The following is a 20,166-nucleotide window of genomic DNA, read 5'->3' on the forward strand; positions in this document are numbered from 1 at the left end:
TCTCCCAGTGTTCCTTAGGACATAAGTACTATCATTGTCTCCATCTTACAGATTAGAAAGCTGCATCACTCAGGAATTAAGTGGGCATCTGGGATTCAAACCTGGGTGCTCTGGCTTCAGAATCCGGGCTGTATGCATTTGCTATGGTAAAAGTGGCTATGCCAGGCTCTCTACCAGTGCTTGGTACACCCCCTTGAGTTCTCACCAGCGTCTGTGGCGTTATCCCTCCAAGGATGCAGAAACTTAGGTCAATTAACTAGCCTAGGGCCCAGCCAGGTTGAGGACTCCCAGTCAGATGTGGTCCACTCTTGCCACCGTACCTCAGTCTGCCTCCAGCTCAAGTGTCTTCATTTGACAAATATATTTTGTTTAATTAATTGTTTCATTTATTTATTTATTTTTGGTTGCGTTGGGTCTTTGTTGCTGCACGCAGGCTTTTCTCTAGTTGCGGCGGGCGACTGGGGGCTGCTCTTCGTTGCGGTGCGCGGGCTTCTCATTGCGGTGGCTTCTCTTGTTGTGGAGCACGGGCTCTAGGTGCGCAGGCTTCAGTAGTTGTGGCACGTGGGCTCAGTAGTTGTGGCTCGCAGGCTGTAGAACGCAGGCTCAGTAGTTGTGGCGCACGGGCTTAGTTGCTCCGTGGCACGTGGCATCTTCCCGGACCAGGGCTCGAACCCGTGTCCCCTGCATTGGCAGGCGGATTCTTAACCACTGCGCCACCAGGGAAGTCCGACAAATATTTATGGAGCATGTAGCGTGTGCCAGACCCTCTTTTGGGTGGCAGGCGTTCAGAGGTCCACAGAACAGGCCTGTTCTCAAGGAGCCTCCTTTGGATTGAGTGCTCCTGTTTATAGAACAGCTAATGTAGAGCAAAGAATGGTGAGAGCAAGATGAGGCCTTGGATCAAGCCGGTCCACAACTGTGTCACTTTGCTGAACTTCACTGAGCTGGTTTCCTCTTCTATAAAATCAAGACAGTAATCCACCTTGAGTACTAAACCTCGGATCAAATTCCAGCTGCTGCTTCTTTATTGTGTGACCTTGGGCGGTTCAGCTCAGCTCTCCAGACTCAGTTTCTCACATGTATAATAAGGAGCTCCTGCTTTGTAGGGTTGTGAGAACATGTTGTGCTACGTGCTGTAAGGCATGAAGCGTTGAGAAGGTGATCCATAAATGTCAGTGCCGCCTTGCTTTCCCCGCCAAGTCCAAACCCTTAATTGTGTATACAAAATGCTCAGCACAGAGTAAGTAAGCACTGGCTAAATGGCACGGCTAGAAAGACGATGACCATCGTATGTGAAGATGTCGGATGCGATCTATCTGCAGGTTTATGTTTAAATATGCACATAGGTCTCATTTGTTCTGTGACGTTATGGAAATACTGGGCTAAGTCTCTTGGTTGAACCCACCTCCACTCAACTTTTCCATTGATAAAAATAGGCCTCATAATGCCGGCCTGGTTCCTGGGCAGGAAATGACTAATACAGTCAACTGTGTGTGTATTAAATCGCAAGCCGGAGGCCTGTGTCTTGCACTAGCGATGATCCTCCGAGAATCCTGGCCGTCAAGCAGGCCCCCTCTGCTCGCCTCTCCGCTCATCAGCCTGCGGCGGGCTGGCGGTGAAAACCGGAGTGGATTTCCTCCAGAGGATGAATCCTCTTGTTGGCCAGCCTGAGCATCCAGTGAGACTCCCATTTCCCTCTGTAAATTAATAAATTGACGTTCTGGTGTTTGTTTTTAAACGTCTATAAATTCCTTATAATGTGCTGACAGTTCACCCTGCTCGGTGACCGATTAGCGACCGTCACTGTGGACGTTGCCACGGGACGCTGGCCTTTCTTTCACTGAAGAAAGCCTTCCATGGGAGAGAAAGAGCAGGACCTTGGCTGAGGCGCCCCAGAGGCCTCAGCGCCACCCTGGCTGCGCCTTAGCCCCTCCCACAGGTTGTCCCAGAGTCTAACCACCCTAGGCCTTCCCAGAGCACAGTGTGAGCAGCTGTGCAATGGCCTAGAGGGATGAGAGCACAGGCGTCAGGCAGTTGATTACGTTTGATTGCCTTTGCCCCCATGGAGACTCCTTACCTCCAGGGATCTGTTGCCAGGAGTAAGGGGTTGGGAGGGAGAAGGGTGATGGTGCCCCCGGGTGGAAGTGTGCACAAGAGCACCCAGACCGCCACTTCAGGGCTAGTTAGTGCCTTGTGGTAGGGGCTCTCTTAGACCTCTGAGAAGTCTCAGGGCCAGCCTGGAGCAATAAAGCTAGACCTGGGAGGGGTACGAGGGTTGAAGTACTCATTCCCTGCTCAGCGGGGAATTTCCTTCTCCTCAGCCTCTTCCCGCCCTTGAATTCTCCGGGGCCTCTTTAGAGTGGGACCAGGACTCCTGACCTCTGGTCTCAGCCTGGTCCAGCTGTTGAGAACTTAAGATTCTGGGAGAGGGCATGTGCACATGTGCACGGTGTGTCAGGTTGAGGGAGGGGTTATAGGTCCTCTCTGAGGTCCCTGGGTGTAGAGTGAGGTATGCCTGCCCCCCATCCCCCCTTTAGGAAAACCAGCTGTGTTACGGCTCCTGGGAGGCAGCATGGCGTGTTGACAGGGATTTGTCAGTACATGAACTTGGGTTTGAATGCCAGCTCCACCATATGCTAGCTGGTTACTTTAGGTTTGTATACACCACTGTATTAATCTACTCGGGCTCCCATAACAAAATACCACACAGATTGGGTGGCTTACAACAACAGAAATTGATATCCTCACAGTTCTGGAGGCTAGAAGTCCAACGTCAAGGTGCTGGCAGGTTTGGTTTCTCCCAAAGCCTCTCTCCGTGGCTTGCAGACGGTCACCTTCTCACTGTGTCCCCATGTAGTCTTTACCCTGTGTGCTCACATTCCTGGTGTCTCTTCCTCTTTTTATAAGGACACTAGTCCTACTGGATTAAGCCCATCTTATGACCTCATTTAATCTTAATTACCTTTTTAAAGGCCCTATGTCCAAATATAGCCACATTGGGGGTTAGAGCTTCAATATATGAATTCTGAGAGGACACAGTTCAGTCCATAACAACTACTCTGTGCCTCAGTTTCCTCATCTGTAAAATAGGAATAGTAATAACATCTATCTCATATGTTGCCATGAGTTGATTAAATATGTAAAAGAAAGTGGCATGCATACACACACACACACACACACACACACACACACACACACACACACATACATATGTATCTGCCCCTGGTTCCTGGCACAGAGCTCCTAAAACCCTTGTAATTTCCTAAGTGATAAGAGCACTAAAGAGCATCTTTTGTTCTAATATTTGGTCTTTGACCCTTGTTCCTGACCCAGAGCTCCTAAATCCTTTGGAATTTCCTGGATGATAGCAGTGTCTTTTGTTCTAATGAGGTGACTCTAGGTGGGCTCCTGGGTCGGGGCTGGTCACCAGACAGACCAAGCCATGATTAGAAGCTTGGAATTTTCAGTCCTACCCCTAGTCTCCAGAGAGGGGATGGAAATGGAGTTAATGATCGATCATGCCTTCATCATGTGAAACCTCTGTGAAAACCCCCTAAAGTACAGGCCTCAGAGAGCTTCTGAGTTGGGGAACACGTGAAGGTGCTGGGAGAGTGGCATGATCGGAGAAAGCTTGGAGGCTGCACGCCCTTCTCACACACCTTGTCCTCTTCCATCTGGATGTTCCTGAGTTATACCCTTTTATAATAAACTGGTGGGCTAGTAAGTAAACTTCCCCTGAGTTCTGTGAGCCACTCCAGCAGATGAATCAAACCCGAGGAGGGGGTCATGGGAGCCTCCACTTTGTAGCCGATTGGTCGGTCAGAAGCACAGGTGACAATCTGGACTTGCAGTTGGTGTCTGAGGGGGTGTGTGGGGCAAGCAGCCTTGTGGGTCTGAGCCCTTAACCTACGGGATCTGACTCTCTATCCAGGTAGGTGGTGTCAGGATTGAGTTAAATTGTAGCACACCCAGCTGGTGTTGCAGAGACTTGCTTGCAGTGGGGAAAACCCCCCTCACATTTGGTGACTAGAAGGGTCAGAAGTGAAGCGTTCTGGGTGAGTAGTAAAGGAGAAGTGGATTTTTCCCACTCGTTGTGTAATGTGTGCACAGACACTCGTAATAAATGCTGCGTGTGACACTGTTGTCCGCCACCTCGTTCTCGCCCACCTCGACCCCCTCCTCACCACCACATTCACAAGCGTGACGACCGCAGTGCCGCAAAGTCAGATTTCCCAAAAAGTTTTATGAAGCCTTAAACTTGCCAGGGTTCCTTTAGGAGTCAGTTTCCTCTTCTCAAAAATGGGTAGAATACCTGATTCACTTCATTGTGAGAATTAAACTAAATTGAATTAGGTAATTAATAAAGAGCCTCTATCATAGGAACACGATAAATGCAAACTCCCTCCCTCCTCCTTCTCGTTCTGAAATCCCCTCACCTAAGCACTACTGAGAATTTTTTTTTTAACATCTTTATTGGAGTATCATTGCTTTACAATGGTGCGTTAGTTTCTACTGTATAACAAAGTGAATCAGCTATACATATACATATATCCCCGTATCTGCTCTCTCTTGCGTCTCCCTCCCACCCTCCCTATCCCACCCCTCTAGGTGGTCACAGAGCACCAAGCTGATCTCCCTGTGCTACGCGGCTGCTTCCCACTAGCTATCTATTTTACATGTGGTAGTGTATATATGTCCATGCCACTCTCTCACTTCTTCCCAGCTTACCCTCCCCCACCCCAGTGTCCTCAAGTCCATTCTCTATGTCTGCGTCTTTATTCCTGTCCTGCCCCTAGGTTCATGAGAACCTTTTTTTTTTTTTTTAGATTCCATATACATGCGTTAGCATATGGTATTTGTTTTTCTCTTTCTGACTTACTTCACTCTGTATGACAGTCTCCAGGTCCATCCACCTCACTACAAATAACTCAGTTTCGTTTCTCTTTATGGCCGAGTAATATTCCATTGTATAAATGTGCCACATCTTCTTTATCCATTCATCTGTCGATGGACACTTAGGTTGCTTCCATGTCCTGGCTATTGTAAATAGTGCTGCAGTGAGAATATTGTTTTTAAGATAATAATAAACACTTAGAAATATGCTTAAGCCATATGGATGTCATGATTTCTCTGCTGTGCAAAAATGCATGTCTTATGTCTTAAATTAAAAGCAAGACCTGTTGGTGTCATGATGTCAGTGCTGCTCAAACTTGTGTTTTAAGTTAAAAGTCAAAATCCAGTGCACTGGCACCGTCCCACTCCCCAGCGTGAATCCAGCCCCCCCAACCTGAGGGGAGAGGAGGAGCCCAGGCTACAGCTCTGCCCAGTTGGACTAGCTCATCTACCAAAGAGATCATGCGGTGAGGAGGCGTGAGGAAGCAAAGACACCCCAGAGACTGTTAAATATTTAAAGTCATGCAGAATCAGATCTCGGTCCTCCCAGTGTGACTGCCCTTGTGCATGCCCTTCAGCACATCAGTGGTTCAAACCTCGGTTCCGGTAAATCTCAGAATGATTGCTCTTCTCGATGTGGTACAGTGGTGAGTCAGCAAGCGTTTTTATAAAGCAGAAGGAGCAGTGGCGGAATAGTCATCGCAGGCAGGAGCTGACTTGGGGAATGGCACAGAGAGGGAGAAATCAAGGCACAGGGCTTTGAAAGAATCCTTCCATTTTCATCTAAGGATTTAAAGTCACCGAAGCCTTAAATCTCAGAAACCTGCACGGCTCCACGTTGTGCATGAGAGATGACTACGGGCACTGCTTCTGAACTGCGGTGCATCTTCCCCTTCTTCCATTAGATAATTTAGCTTTGAGTCCCTGTCATGGCGCATGCTCTGAGCATTTCCTGAACATAGGGACTCTGGTTGGTATTCCTGCCCTCTGACCTTGTAGGTTTCCAGAGTGTTTACTAGGAACAGAGCCTGTTATTTACTAGAGACGGCGGTGACCCCCGCTGGGAACCCGCCTCCATGAACTGACCACCAGGAGCCGGAGGAGTAGGCAGGCAGGGAGGTGGGCATCGTAGACGATATTTCAGTTATGGATCAGTCCTTCGTGCCTGGCACGCTGTAAGTACCACATGCATGTTAGTTATTACGATGACTGTCCTCTTTGTAGCAGAAGCTGTCAGCATAGAATGTTCGCATAGGATGTATTTTTCCAGTAGGTGATCTTATTTTGAAAAATAGGAAAGAGGGAGAGTTAAGTAAATGGCACTTGCGGGCCCAGTGCCCCAAAGGGCCGGGTGTCTTGTTTTCTGCCCGAATGCTCACCATGTTGCAGACAGTCTGGGGAGAAACAGAAGGAACAGCTGAAGTACTCATTGGGATCAGTGTAGAAATGCTCTCTGGGTCCTCCCTGGCTGCCGAGGTCATTGCCGTGCTGAATAATTAATCAGGCTGATTCTTTGCTTCAGCCAGATGGAGAACTGGGTCATGCTCCACTCCAGAGTCCCCAGGCACCTCTCTGGCCGAGCCCATTGAGATGCTGGATTTAGAAAGCATTTCTGTGTTTCAAAGAAAAGCAGTAGCAGATGAAGCCTAATTTTATTTCAAACTGTGTCCGTAATGACAATGGTCTACATTCCTATGTATCATGACCACAAACTCTGATTTGCTAAAGACCTCCCTGTTACGGAAGCCATGTCCAGGGAAGATATTTTGAACCTTGAAAAGCCTATGCATTTTTAGAACAGACTCTAAAAGTCATTTGAGGTCACAGCCCTTTGTTTTCTGGCTGCCTTATTTCTTGGCAAAATCTGGACGGTCCAGCGATCGGCCGGTGGGCAGAAGTCAGGTTCGTGCTGTCTCTGATGCAGTAACTGGGAAGGAAAAGGGCAGAGGGCTATTCTGAATTCTTAGGGAGGCATCCCAGGACGTAGGCTATCAAATATGATGAATGTACCCTAAATGGGTATGTTGTTGTGGCCACCAGTATGAAATAAAAAAGGATTCTCTCACAGTTTCTATGTGGGCTGTATGATTATTCAAAGGATCCTTCCTCATAGTCACATACAGTGAGAATATGTTTTTTTTCCACCTGACCCCAAGAGCACAGATGTAAAGAGTCTCCGCAGAGCAGCTCTGCGTAGCTCAGGCAGCAGCAGGATCGATATGCTCTTAGAATCCAGGTGAAATGGGCTTGAATCCCAGTCTCGTGTCCTGCGAAGTCCATGGGTTCCTGCGCACAGTTCTGCCCGTTCCTTGGGCTTATATTTCTCTTGTGTTGACTCCCTGTTCTCCACTCTGAGGCCTCCGCCACTAATTTTCCTCTGCCAAGCATCTCCCCAGGGGAGGAGTACACCCTTCTCTTAATTCCTGACGTCAGCCATCTCTGTAGCAGACTTTTGCTGGAGCATCAAGGGTAATATCCAGGGGGCTTACATTGCATCAAAAACAGTCACTGGTTTTCAAAACTGGCTGTTGGACTTCCCTCATCTTTCTCTTTAATGGCAGTGCCTGCCATTTACGAGGCTGTGCTTCCCCAGAGGCTGTGCAGCCCTTTCTCGTCCCCCCTACCCCCCTTTTCCCTTTCATTTAATCTGTCTCCCCTAAATTCCTGATCCTCTCTTATGTAGAGCCATTTAACCATTTTCCCCATCCACTTCTCAAAAAAGAACTCTGATGCCAGCTAGTCAGCTTTTTTCTACCCTCAATACACGTTACCTTAATTCATGTCTTGATAAGTGAGTACTCTGGTATCCAAACTCCTTGGGATTCTTTTGAAGTATTTTATATTCCCAGAGCCTTTGGAAAGCTTTGGACCCTCTTTCCACAATATGCAAACACACACATACTTTTGGATATATTTGCAGGAGGTTTAGAACTTGCTGAAGCCCCATCCGTGGCTCTCCGAGGTCCGAGGACTCTTAGGTGGGCCTGAGGGTTCCACCCCCTGCTCCTCCCCAGGCCCCGGGCCTCTCCCCACCCCCAGGCACCCAAGGTATAGCCGTAGTGAGGTTGGATCATTACTTGGAAAAACGAAACAGGATTGACTGGCTGACTGTTGGTGGTGTTCCTCAATCCTGACACTTTTGACGGGGATCAGAGACCTTGGGAAAGCAGTAGTCACCTTTCCTTGAGCATTCCCTATGGGCCAGGCCCTGTTCTTAGCATAAGCCTTCCTGTTAATCATGCCAGTACCCCCAGGAGGTCCATACCACTGTCCTCACTGCAACAGGTGAGGAAACTGAGGCTCACCGAGATTAAGTAACTTGGCTCAGATCTCACTGCTAACTAATAGTGGCCAGCCTGGGATTGGATCCCAAGTCAGTGACCTGAAACCTGGGCCCTAAACCACGGCGCTCACAGCCCCTCCCCCCACACCACTGCACCTTACTCTTCGTGGTTCATGTCCACAGAGCTGTGTGACCTCTGGTGTCACAGCCAAACAAATACGCCCTTCCAGTTTTCTGCAGCACTGCTCAGAGCAGAGTGGCCTCTTTGGTTCATGGATGTGCCTCCAGTACCTGGCATATGGCAGGTGTCAGTAAATCGCTGTGAAACGAATGAACCCATCCATCCTACAAGGCTCAGCTCAATACCACCTCCTTCCAGAAGCTGTCCATAACTCCCTCTCTGTGAGTTAAAAGACTCCTCCCTCCATGAGCAACCAACGCACATGTGGGCCTCTGCATCCCCTTACTTCTCGTTGCCGTGTCGTGGATTCCCGTTCTGTGTCTACTCCACGTCGCGCTCATTAATCTATGTCTCCAGGAGCTAATAGGCACTCAATAAACGTTTGTTGACTTGAAGGCACAGTTGTTATTGTGCTGCAGGGTAATTAGGCTTAAATGGTAAGCAGTTCCTATAAATGAGTGTTCTTCAGGATTACATTTGTAGTGCTAGACCAAATTGTAGCTTTTCTCTTAAATTTTCTTAGTTTTTCCATACCCATAATTTAGTGTCGCTGTCAATTCTGGTATCGTTTATTTTTCGTCATCATCCCCCCGTAGTTATGTAGAGCGCTGACGGTGTTCTGGGCTTCAAATGCGCTGCTTCACAGACTACGCTCATTGAGCAGCATCTCCTTTGGTGCCGTGCACAGAGGCCGGCTCGCCTGGGAGGAGGCAAGGTTTGTGTCCGACTGTAGCTCCAGTAGCTCCAGTTCCCTCGTCTCTCCCCTCCTCCATCCCCTGCCCCACCTCGTGGTCCAGGAACGAGGCCCCCAGTTTTCTGCCAGCAGGCTCTCATCTTGCTTGTCCTCGTTGAAGCTCGGACAAGGAGAAGTGGAAGGCCTGTGGGAGAACACAGGCGGCCATGAGAGGGTCTCCTGCAGCCAGAGAGAGAAGAGAGGGAACATTCGCTGAGGGCCTGCAGTGCCCCAGCCCTGACCTTCCTCGTTTGCTTTTTGGCTCTCCCGGAAGTGCTCTGAGCTTACGGTCATTGTCATTTTGCAACTGAGTAAACTTAGGTTCGTGGAGGCTGAGCGCCCACTGATGGGAATAGAGGAATGCGGACCCGGGACCGTCTGGCCCTGGAAACCAAGGCTTGGCACTGAGTTCTACCCCTCGACGCATGTCTTAGGAAGAGGTTCTCCCCAGGCATCAGTCTCTATTAATAGAGGACTCAAAGAAACAGAAGTTGAAACAGGATGTGTGTTTCCAACCAGGATATGACAGTTGGTTCCAGTGTGGGGGAGAGAAAACTGGTGGGAGAGAAGGAAGCCCCAAGCCAAGAGCTGGGTCCCTCCCAGTTCAGCCATGACCCTGGTTCCCTAAATGCTCGTAAAAACTAACAGCAGCCACAGGCACAGCGGCAAACTCTGCCCTGTTCATCCTCACAGCATAGATAGGTTGTTGTGAGACAGGGATTTTTAGTATCCACGTTTTACAGACGAGGAAACTGAGGCACAGAGAGGTTAACTAACTTGCCAGATTCGCCTTTCAGGACCAGTCGTAGGAACAGCATGACTTTGAGTAAGGAAGGGGCCGTCTGTGGACGGCAGTGGTTCTCAAAGTGTGGTCCTCAGACCTGCAACTTCAGTGTCACCTGGGAGGCTGTTAGAAATGCAGGTTTGGGGACCGCTGAATCAGAAACGATGGGGATGGTGTCCAGTTTTCTGTGTTTTAACAAAGCCCTCTGGGTGTTTTAGCTTTGGCTGAGATCTGTTAAACTAGAGGAATCTTTAAAATCCACACATAGAGAAAAAGTTAAAATTTATCAATCGCATAATAAATGTTTGTTGAGTTCTTATTATATGCCAGGCACTATGCTGAATATTTTACCTGCATTATCTCACTTAGTCCAACAACAATACTATAAAGTATAGGTACTATTATTATTCCCATTTTACAGATGAAAAAACGAAGCCTTAGAGACCTAAGTGACTTCCCCAAAGTCACCAGCTGGTAGGTAGCAAAGTCATGACTTGAATCTAGATCCATCTGATGACACAGTCCATACCCTGAACCATCCATTACTCATTTTTGCCCTTTTGGTAAAGAGCTATTGAAGAATGAGCATCAATATAAGTACAAATGTTGATATTTTTTGCAAAATTTGGAAAAAGTGGGATAGGGAGGATGGGAGGGAGATGCAAGAGGGAGGAGATATGGGGATATATGTATACATATAGCTGATTCACTTTGTTATACAGCAGAAACTAACACAACATTGTAAAGCAATTATACTCCAATAAAGATGTTAAAAAAATAAATAAAATGACCAACAGGTAACTTAAAAAAAAAAAGAAAAAAGTATTTGAAAAGTCAGATTGATTAAACATTTGATTACATATTTTGATTGAATATTTTGAGCTCCTCCTGTTCTCTGAAATGAGTGTTTATTCACAGAGCTGATTCTAATTTCCCGAGTTTAAGGAAAAGAGGTGGTGGTTATAAACCTTCCTAGCCACACGAGGGCAGCACCAAATAGCTCAGGTTGCTCTTTGCCGCTTGGTTCTTTGAAAGGAAACGGAGCTCGTTGCTTAGTGGAGTTTCCCCTCCATAAACCCGTTTCCCCTTCCTTTGTCCGTAGGGACCAGTGGTGAAGCTTCTCAGATCAGATACTAAATTACATACGGAAAATTAATCATATTGTGAGGGCTCTTGTTTTTTGAAATCCATGTATTCTTGGACTCAAGGACAAAAAAGCAGCCATTATTCTTTTTTTTTTCACATTCTATTTTTTATTTTCTAATTTTTTAAAAACATTTTTATTGGAGTATAATTGCTTTACAATGGTGTGTTAGTTTCTGCTGTATAAAAAAGTGAATCAGCTACACATATACATATATCCCCATAACCCCTCCCTCTAGCGTCTCCCTCCCACCCTCCCTCTCCCACCCCTCTAGGTGGTCACAAAGCACCGAGCTGATCTCCCTGTGCTATGCGGCTGCTTCCCACTAGCTATCTATTTTACATTTGGTAGTGTAATATGTCCATGCCACTCTCTCACTTCGTCCCAGCTTCCCCTTCCCCCTCCCTGTGTCCTCAAGTCCGTTCTCTACGTCTGCGTCTTTATTCCTGTCCTGCCCCTAGGTTCTTCATAATCTTTTTTTTTTTTTTTTTTAGATTCCATATATATGTGTTAGCATACGGTATTTCTTTTTCTCTTTCTGACTTACTTCACTCTGTATGACAGTCTCTAGGTCCATCCACCTCACTACAAATAACTCAGTTTTGTTTCTTTTTATGCAGCTGGTATTCTTTTTCACCTTCCTTATTGTTAATAAATTCTTTGAGCCTTCACAGGCTGTAGGACTCTCGAGTAGGCTATTAGAGAAAGTGGGGAAATGTGCTCCTGGCTTCTAGTTTTAGGGCATAGGACCATCCCACAGTAATGCTGGTGTATTAGGGTTCACCCCCACCAGGGTCACCAGGATGCTGTACTGACAGCAGCTGCTGTTGATCTTGAACCCCATTTCCACCTGGGCATATCTCAGTATCCCATCCAAGCCTCGGTTTCTATGCCAGAGGCTGAATTCACTGGAATTTTTTTTTTTAATTTTATTTTATTTATTTTTTTTTATAGATCAGGTTCTTATTAGTTATCCATTTTATTATACACATCAGTGTATATATGTCAATCCCAATCTCCCAATTCATCACACACACACACACACACACACACACACACACCGCTTTCCCCACTGGGTGTCCATATGTTTGTTCTCTACATCTGTGTCTCAATTTCTGTCCTGCAGACCGGTTCATCTGTACCATTTTTCTAGGTTCCACATATATGCGTTATATACGATATACAGTCTCTAGATCCATCCACGTCTCTACAAATGACCCAATTTCATTCCTTTTTATGGCTGAGTAATATTCCATTGTATATATGTACCACATCTTCTTTATCCATTCGTCTGTCGATGGGCATTTAGGTTGCTTCCATGACCTGGCTATTGTAAATAGTGCTGCAATGAACATTGGGGTGCATGTGTCTTTTTGAATTATGGTTTTCTCTGGATATATGCCCAGTAGTGGGATTGCTGGGTCATATGGTAATTCTATTTTTAGTTTTTTAAGGAACCTCCATACTGTTCTCCATAGTGGCTGTATCAGTTTACATTCCCACCAACAGTGCAAGAGGGTTCCCTTTTCTCCACACCCTCTCTAGCATTTGTTGTTTGTAGATTTTCTGATGATGCCCATTCTAACCAGTGTGAGGTGCTACCTCATTGTAGTTTTGATTTGCATTTCTCTAATAATTGGTGATGTTGAGCAGCTTTTAATTTGCTTCTTGGCCATCTGTACGTCTTCTTTGGAGGAATGTCTATTTAGGTCTTCTGTCCATTTTTGGATTGGGTTGTTTGTTTTTTTGATATTGAGCTGCTTGAGCTGTTTATATATTATGGAGGTTAATCCTTTGTCTGTTGATTCATTTGCAAATTTTTTCTCCCATTCTAAGGGTTGTCTTTTCGTCTTGTTTGTAGTTTCCTTTGCTTTGCAAAAGTTTTTAAGTTTCTTTAGGTTCCATTTGTTTTTGTTTTTATTTCCATTACTCTAGGAGGAGGATCAAAAAAGATCTTGCTGCGATTTATATCAAAGAGTGTTCTTCCTATGTTTTCCTCTAAGAGTTTTATAGTGTCCGGTCTTACATTTAGGTCTCGAGTCCATTTTGAGTTTATTTTTGTGTATGGTGTTAGGGAGTGTTCTAGTTTCACTCTTTTACATGTAGCTGTCCAGTTTTCCCAGCACCACTTATTGAAGAGACTGTCTTTTCTCCATTGTATATCCTTGCCTCCTTTGTCATAGATTAGTTGACCATAGGTGCGTGGGTTTATCTTTGGGCTTTCTATCCTGTTCCATTGATCTATATTTCTGTTTTTGTGCCAGTACCATAGTCTTGATTACTGTAGCTTTGTAGTAGAGTCTGAAGTCAGGGAGCCTGAATCCTCCAGCTCCGTTTTTTTCCCTCAAGACTGCTTTGGCTATTTGGGGTCTTTTGTGTCTCTGTACAAATTTTAAGATTTTTTGTTCTAGTTCTGTAAAAAATGCCATTGGTAATTTTTTTTTAAGGAATTCCTTTATTTTTATTTTTTATTTATTTATGTATTTATTTTTGGCTGTGTTGGGTCTTCGTTTCTGTGCGAGGGCTTTCTCTAGTTGCGGCAAGCGGGGGCCACTCTTCATCACAGTGCGCGGGCCTCTCACTATCATGGCCTCTCTTTTTGCGGAGAACAAGCTCCAGACGTGCAGGCTCAGTAGTTGTGGCTCACGGGCCTAGTTGCTCCGCGGCATGTGGGATCTTCCCAGACCAGGGCTCGAACCCGTGTCCCCTGCATTGGCAGGCAGATTCTCAACCACTGCACCACCAGGGAATCCCCGCCATTGGTAATTTAATAGGGATTGCATTGAATCTGTAGATTGCTTTGGGTAGTATAGTCATTTTCACAATATTGATTCTTCCAATCCAAGAACATGGTTTATCTCTCCATCTGTTTGTATCATCTTTAATTTCTTTCATCAGTATCTTACAGTTTTCTGCATACAGGTCTTTTACCTCCTTAGGTAGGTTTATTCCTAGGTATTTTATTCTTTTTGTTGCAGTGGTAAATGGGAGTGTTTCCTTAATTTCTCTTTCAGATTTTTCATCATTAGCATATAGGAACGCAAGAGATTTTTGTGCATTAATTTTGTATCCTGCAACTTTACCAAATTCATCACTGGAATTTTGACTAGAGTAATTATAATAATTTATTATGCAAATTAGGACACGTTTAAGAGTAAAAGGAGCTGCTCTTAAGAATTTTTCCAGAAAAACAAACATAAATCAGAACCATCCTGCGGACAGTTGGAGCATAGGGTCACGCTAATTACACATCTCCTTTCATTTTCCCCCTTTGATGACTCCTTTTAAGATGTATGTGACACTATATTCATTTGCTCTTTCACTCAGCAATGCTCATGGAGTGTTTTCTATGTGCTAGGTTTTCTGCCTGCATTATGTTGTTTTCTCTTTGTGAGAACCCTCTGAGTTAACTATCATTGTTATTCCCATTTTTGCAAATAAGAAAAGAATTGGGACTTTGTAAGTTACATGGCCAAGATCACAGTACCTGTAAGTCAGAGCTAAGATTGTAATTTAGGCTGTCCCTGCTCTTGGGCCAGGTACACTCAAACGGTATTGACATCACTGACTGTGTTCTTGTGCCTCTTTGTGGACCCAGCCCCATCGGATACTGTCCCTCCAACAAGCTCTCAGGCATATGGCAGAGTGGTTAAGAGTGAGGGCCTAGAAGTCACGCTGCCTAACTTGAATCCTGGGTCCACCACTTATCAGCCTTGTGCTTCACTCACTTACCTTTCTATAAAATGGGTACAGTAACTTAGTATTGACTTCACAGGGTTGAGGAGAGGATTAAATGAATAAATACCTATGAGGTGACTTCTAGAACTCACCTAAGGATGGGGGCTAGTTGCCAGTGGAGCCCACCATTTTATTAGAGGGTTGGAACTTCCAGTTCCATGCCCACCTCCAGGGAAGGGAGAGGGCCTGGAGATTGAGTTCAGCCACCAGTGGCCAGTGACTTATCAGTCGCATGTATATAATGAAGCCTTCACAAAACCCAGAGGGCAGGGTTCAGAGAGTTTCCAGGCCAGTGAGCACGTGGAACTTGGGGAGAGTGGCACCTGGGGAGGGCATGGGAGCTCCGGGCCCCTCCCCCATGCCTTGCCCTGTGCATCTCTTTCCTCTGGCTGTTCCTGAGTTATATTCTTTTATAATAAACTAGTGATCTAGTATACAAAATGTTTCTCTGAGTTCTGTGAGCCACTCTAGCAAATTAACTGAACTCAAGAAGGGGGTCGTCCAAACCTCGATCTATAGCTGGTCGGCCAGAAGTACCGGTGACACCCTGGACTTGGGATTGGCATCTGAAGTTGGCGGAGGCAGGAGGTGGGGCGGGCAGTTGTTGGGGGGACAGTCTTGTAGAACTGAGCCCTTAACCTGCAGGATCTGACGCTCTATCCAGGTAGATGGTGTCAGAATTGAGTAGAATTCTCAGACACCCTACTGGTGTCTGAGAATCGCTTGTTGGTGTGGAGGAAAACCTCCACACATTTGGTAAAGGTGGAAAAGCTCAGTTTTTCCATTACAAGGTGGTACGTAACAAGATGAAAATGGCGGGGGAGGGCTGGGTTGTGGCATTGTGAGTTTACTCACGAGGGACTATGTTGGGAACCAACAAGGGAGGGTAGTTCCTGGGCATAGCCCCATGAAGTTCTGGGTAAGGGGCTGCCCTTGCACCTGTGGCATCCTCTTCCCCTTGGGCAGTTTCTCTCCAGCAGAAACACATGAGCACATGAAATGTGAGGACATCTCCCAGAACCTTTCCCCAGGACACTGGGTCCTGAGTAGCTTTTGCCGTTGTTGTAGGGATGACCTTCTCTTTTTGGTGTATTTGTAGAAGGCATCCTGTGCACTGTCAGTGAGCAGGAGCTGTTCCGCTCCAGCTGGTGGCCCAGGTACCTCAGTCCTTCCCCTTTAGGACGTGAGGATCCACCTTCTGTTAGCGTAACTGGGTTGTCTTTGGTCTTTTCGTGTTTTTTTTTTCCCCTGAGAAAGTGTGATTAGCGATTCAGGAAGGAGGCACCAAGTCTGGGTGTGGGGTCTGAAACAGACGGTTGAACTAGAGTGAATGTGGTCACTTTGGGACGGTTTGCTGCATTTCTTCATTTTATTATGAAGTTCACTTTGGGGAACTTCAGAAGACACTCTTTGAGAAACATCCTGTTGGCTCCACAGAAGTGTGGCACCTTATCTGCCCTCCTGTCCTTCAAAGGTGGTCCCTTCAATTGATGTGCAGCTCAGGAGGAGACCCGGGTCACAGGTCACAGTGAGAAACCGCAGTTCCAGCCACCTGGTAAACCTGGTGATTAACAGCTAGGCAGATGCTCTAGCCAGATCGCCCTCATATGTCCCAGGAACTTCTTTCTTTATAAATTTTTGGATTTTTTGCTTGTTACAATATGGATAAGATACTTTCTGTATTTCTTAAAATTGAATACCTGAACTTTTAAAAGGAAGACAAGGAGTGTGATCTCAAATCAAATATCTCTAAATGATAAAAGAATAAATGGAATTTGTGCTCTAAGTTATCTCACAAGCCTGTCCATTCTGCAGGCTTTCAGGATTTGGTGCTAGTAACAAACGCTGAGACCTATTATCATGAAAGCACATTTTCCCTCCTCCTCTTTTTTTTTCATTTCTGGTTATTAGAGAATACATTTTGCCTCATTGTTATTAGAAACAAGTGACAAACATGTAGCTAATTCTTTCTCCCAGGTGCTTAACAAGTAACAAATTTCACAGGGGTTACATTTCTTACTCTAAAAACAAAACAAAACAAAACAAAAACCTGCCTTATACTAGATAAAGGTGCTTAGAAATGTTATACCCATTAGCCCTATAATTCTACTTCTAGTAAGCTGTTCTAAGAAAAAAAACCCTGAACACACACACTCACAAGCGCACACACACACACACACACACACACAGAAAGTTAGGCAAGAAGATAGTTATTACTACATTTTTTTTAAATTAAATTAATTTATTTATTTATTTTTGGCTGCATCGGGTCTTTGTTGCTGTGCACAGGCTTTCTCTAGTTGCGGCGAGCAGGGGCTACTCTTCGTTGCGGTGCACAGGCTTCTCATTGCGGTGGCTTCTCTTGTTGCGGAGCACGGGCTCTAGGTGCACGGGCTTCAGTAGTTGTGGCACACGGGCTTAGTTGCTCCACAGCGTGTGGGATCTTCCCGGACCAGGGCTCGAACCCGTGTCCCCTGCATTGGCAGGTGGATTCTTAACCGCTGCACCACCAGGGAAGTCCTACTACATTTTTTTAATAGCAAAAAACAGCCACAATTTAATTTTCCAACAATCTAGGATTCGTTGCTAAATTAGATGATTGAACATTTTGTAGTAATTAAAGACACATTGAGTACACCTTGTAGAGGATTTTAAGATACGTTGACCTGTGGCCAGTGAGTAATCTCCCGTCCTCTGACTTTCCTCCTAGTGTTTTGCTGTGCGCTCTCTGGGATGGGTGGAAATGGCGGAGGAGGACCTCGCCCCTGGCAAGAGTAGTGTTGCCGTCAACAACTGCATCAGGCAGCTTTCTTACTGCAAAAATGACATCCGTGATACAGTCGGCATCTGGGGAGAGGTAAGTAACAGGTGAAAATAATTAATGGCAGATTTGCTTGCATTCCACTGCTCCTCACGAAACCCCAGAGCTCTGAGAGCCGAGAGATTTGGTACTGAGGGCTGATGAAGGTATTTATCGGGGGCACTTTCCCGTGAAGGCAGCTGGTGTAGACATGATGCACCTGTGATTTACCTATTAGCCCTGCCAGAGCCCGTTGAGGACTGGGGCCCTGGGAGAGGGCATTTCTTGGTGTCTAAATGACAGGATCTACTTTGGTATCCTGAGTCCCCAAGGATCCATGGATGGACTTAAGGGCCCAGAAACCCCCTAACCTCCATGCATAGTTGGATGTGCCAGTCTACAAGAGCAGTTTTCTGGGAAGAAGACCCATACCTCTCTCAAAGTACATTCTCAAAGGGGAACGCGACCCCCACATATACACCCAAAACTGTTGTTGCCCCTTCTCTAAAAGTTGACACGTCATCCTTTTATAATATAGTCTTCTTTATTTGCGATCTGAAAATCCACCTCGTACATGAGTTTTGGAATTGATGCCTGTGTATTCTTTCTTACTCTGAAGAACAATGCAATTCCAGTTTGAAATGTTAGTTGAGATCATTTCAGAAAGGAAAGTAATGAGTAAAAATACCAAATTTGTATAAAAATCACGTGAAATTGAAAAAGCCATATTCCTCCCAAGCTCTGAGACCTGTACAACAAGCACATGAGGAGCATCACGAGATAGTGGTCTGCGTGAATCCACTCTACTTGATCAGTCCCCACTTAAGAGCATTGGCAGCGAAAGTTTGCTTTTTGATTGGGCTGTTAGGAGCCCCTGTCACCTTTTGTCCTAGCAGCACTGTCACAGCAGGAGGTAGGTTCCCAGGGCTCCGCATGGTAGAGTCCGTCTGCTTTAGAATGGGGCTGAGCTGCATCGCCAACCAGACTTTTAGATGCCAGGCATGGGGGGAGAGGAGGAAGAATTTTCTCCTGCCAAGAAAAGGACACTTTTTTGGTATTTGCCTCTATTATCCTTTCACTGCGTTACCTTTCCAATACCCAGGCCTATTTCTCCCACCAAGTTATCCATCTGTCTTCTCTCTCCTTCATTCAAAATGCTGTTCTACCAAAGGCATAGATCTCAGCTAGGATTTAGAAGGACGGCTGGCGTAATCTATACTGCTGTGTGAGAGACTAATGAATACCACCAGGTATTTAGAAGAGCTAAGTAAGATTCTAAAGGAATCTCCAATTGGCACGATCCCAGCAGGAAAGAAAGCTTTGGATGGGCCAACAATGCCTGAAAATCTGCTATGCCTTCCCACCTAGTTGGCCCCTGCTAGGTCATTCCTATTTTTCTCAGTTCTTTCCTCTTCTTCTGAAATGATAAATTCTTCAAGCAGTGTTTCTAGTTCATAGTATATAAAGTACAGCTCAGTGTTTAGGGTTATGAGCTGTGACTTTTTGCCATGCCTCACCACACACAGCACAACTCCTTAAAGGTTTGTTGAACGGCTGACTGAAAATAAAGTCATGACTTTCAGATGAGTGTCCCATCTTTAGATGACACCTGCATAAGCATTGGTCATTTGGGTTACAAAAAGCAATTAGCAAGACTTTACAGTGGTCAACCAGGAGTTGCTGAGTGTTCATGAGAAAAGGGAAAGGGCACATACGGGAAGACACGAGTGTGCCTGATGAACTCAACAGAAGCCACGATGCATTTTCATTCAGGGATAGTCCACACTCAGCCAACCATTCTCACTTCAGATGACCAGCTGGCAGCTGTCACTGCTTCTGTACAGTAATACGATGACTGTCGACAGAGGTAATTGACGAAGATGGCCTTTGTGTGGACCAGTTGTGGTTTCTAAGCTGAATCAACCCAAAAGAAATGCACCACCCAGTTCAGTGCGGGGTGGGGGGATGATTTCAGCTCATCCTGGATCTCATCTGTAGACGCTTGGCTTAGACATTGACTAGCAGAGGCACTGAAACACCCATGTCTGCCACCTCGGCAGCAGAGCCTGTGTTCACTCTGAGAACCTTTGATGGGGACCTGAAATATCGTTCTCAAAAACCAGACCAAGGAGCATCTGTCCTGCTTTGGATTTGAAGATCTGCCAGGAAGCCTCACTGTGCTGCCTTGCTAGACCTCCCTAGCGTCCACGCCACAGCATCTGGGCTGCCCGTGACCTTCAGTGGACAGTTTAATAATTTCTTAAAATTATGCCTGAGGTTTTGCAAGGGGAGTGAAGTTGAATGGCCTAGCATTCCTACCCTCAAAGAGCCAAGATGTGGGGAGACAGGAGACCAAAACCTGAAAACCTGAAGCATGATGCAAGAAACCTCAGCCTCCCCCGTGTTGGTATCACAACAGCACATGCGCAGCTAAAGGCCTCGTGGCTTCCGTGTTAGACCGTGAGCAGTTTACTTAACCTATGAGCCTCAGTTTTCCCATCCGCTAATCACAGATAATAAAACCAAGCTCTGAGGCAAGTTAGAGCACTCATGAGCCAGGGAACCTGAAGCCTGTGGCATAATATCTGAGATGTGATAAAGTCACTTCAG

The 20,166-nt window shown here is 46.0% G+C and overlaps 1 protein-coding gene across 17 annotated transcripts in view; it reads left to right on the forward strand.

Moving 5' to 3' along the window:
* The window catches only part of APBB2 (amyloid beta precursor protein binding family B member 2), a 360,572-nt gene that overhangs the window by 274,444 nt on the left and 65,962 nt on the right, over positions 1-20,166 (forward strand). For all 17 annotated transcript variants that reach the window (XM_082390548.1, XM_082390549.1, XM_082390542.1 and 14 more), the window contains one exon: positions 17,467-17,613. In XM_082390548.1, coding sequence (XP_082246674.1) covers positions 17,467-17,613 — 147 coding nt within the window. The remainder of the gene's footprint in view (positions 1-17,466; positions 17,614-20,166) is intronic.

The sequence above is a fragment of the Balaenoptera borealis genome (assembly GCF_965194805.1).
Source record: "Balaenoptera borealis genome assembly, chromosome: 4".
Taxonomy (NCBI): Eukaryota; Metazoa; Chordata; class Mammalia; order Artiodactyla; family Balaenopteridae; genus Balaenoptera; species Balaenoptera borealis.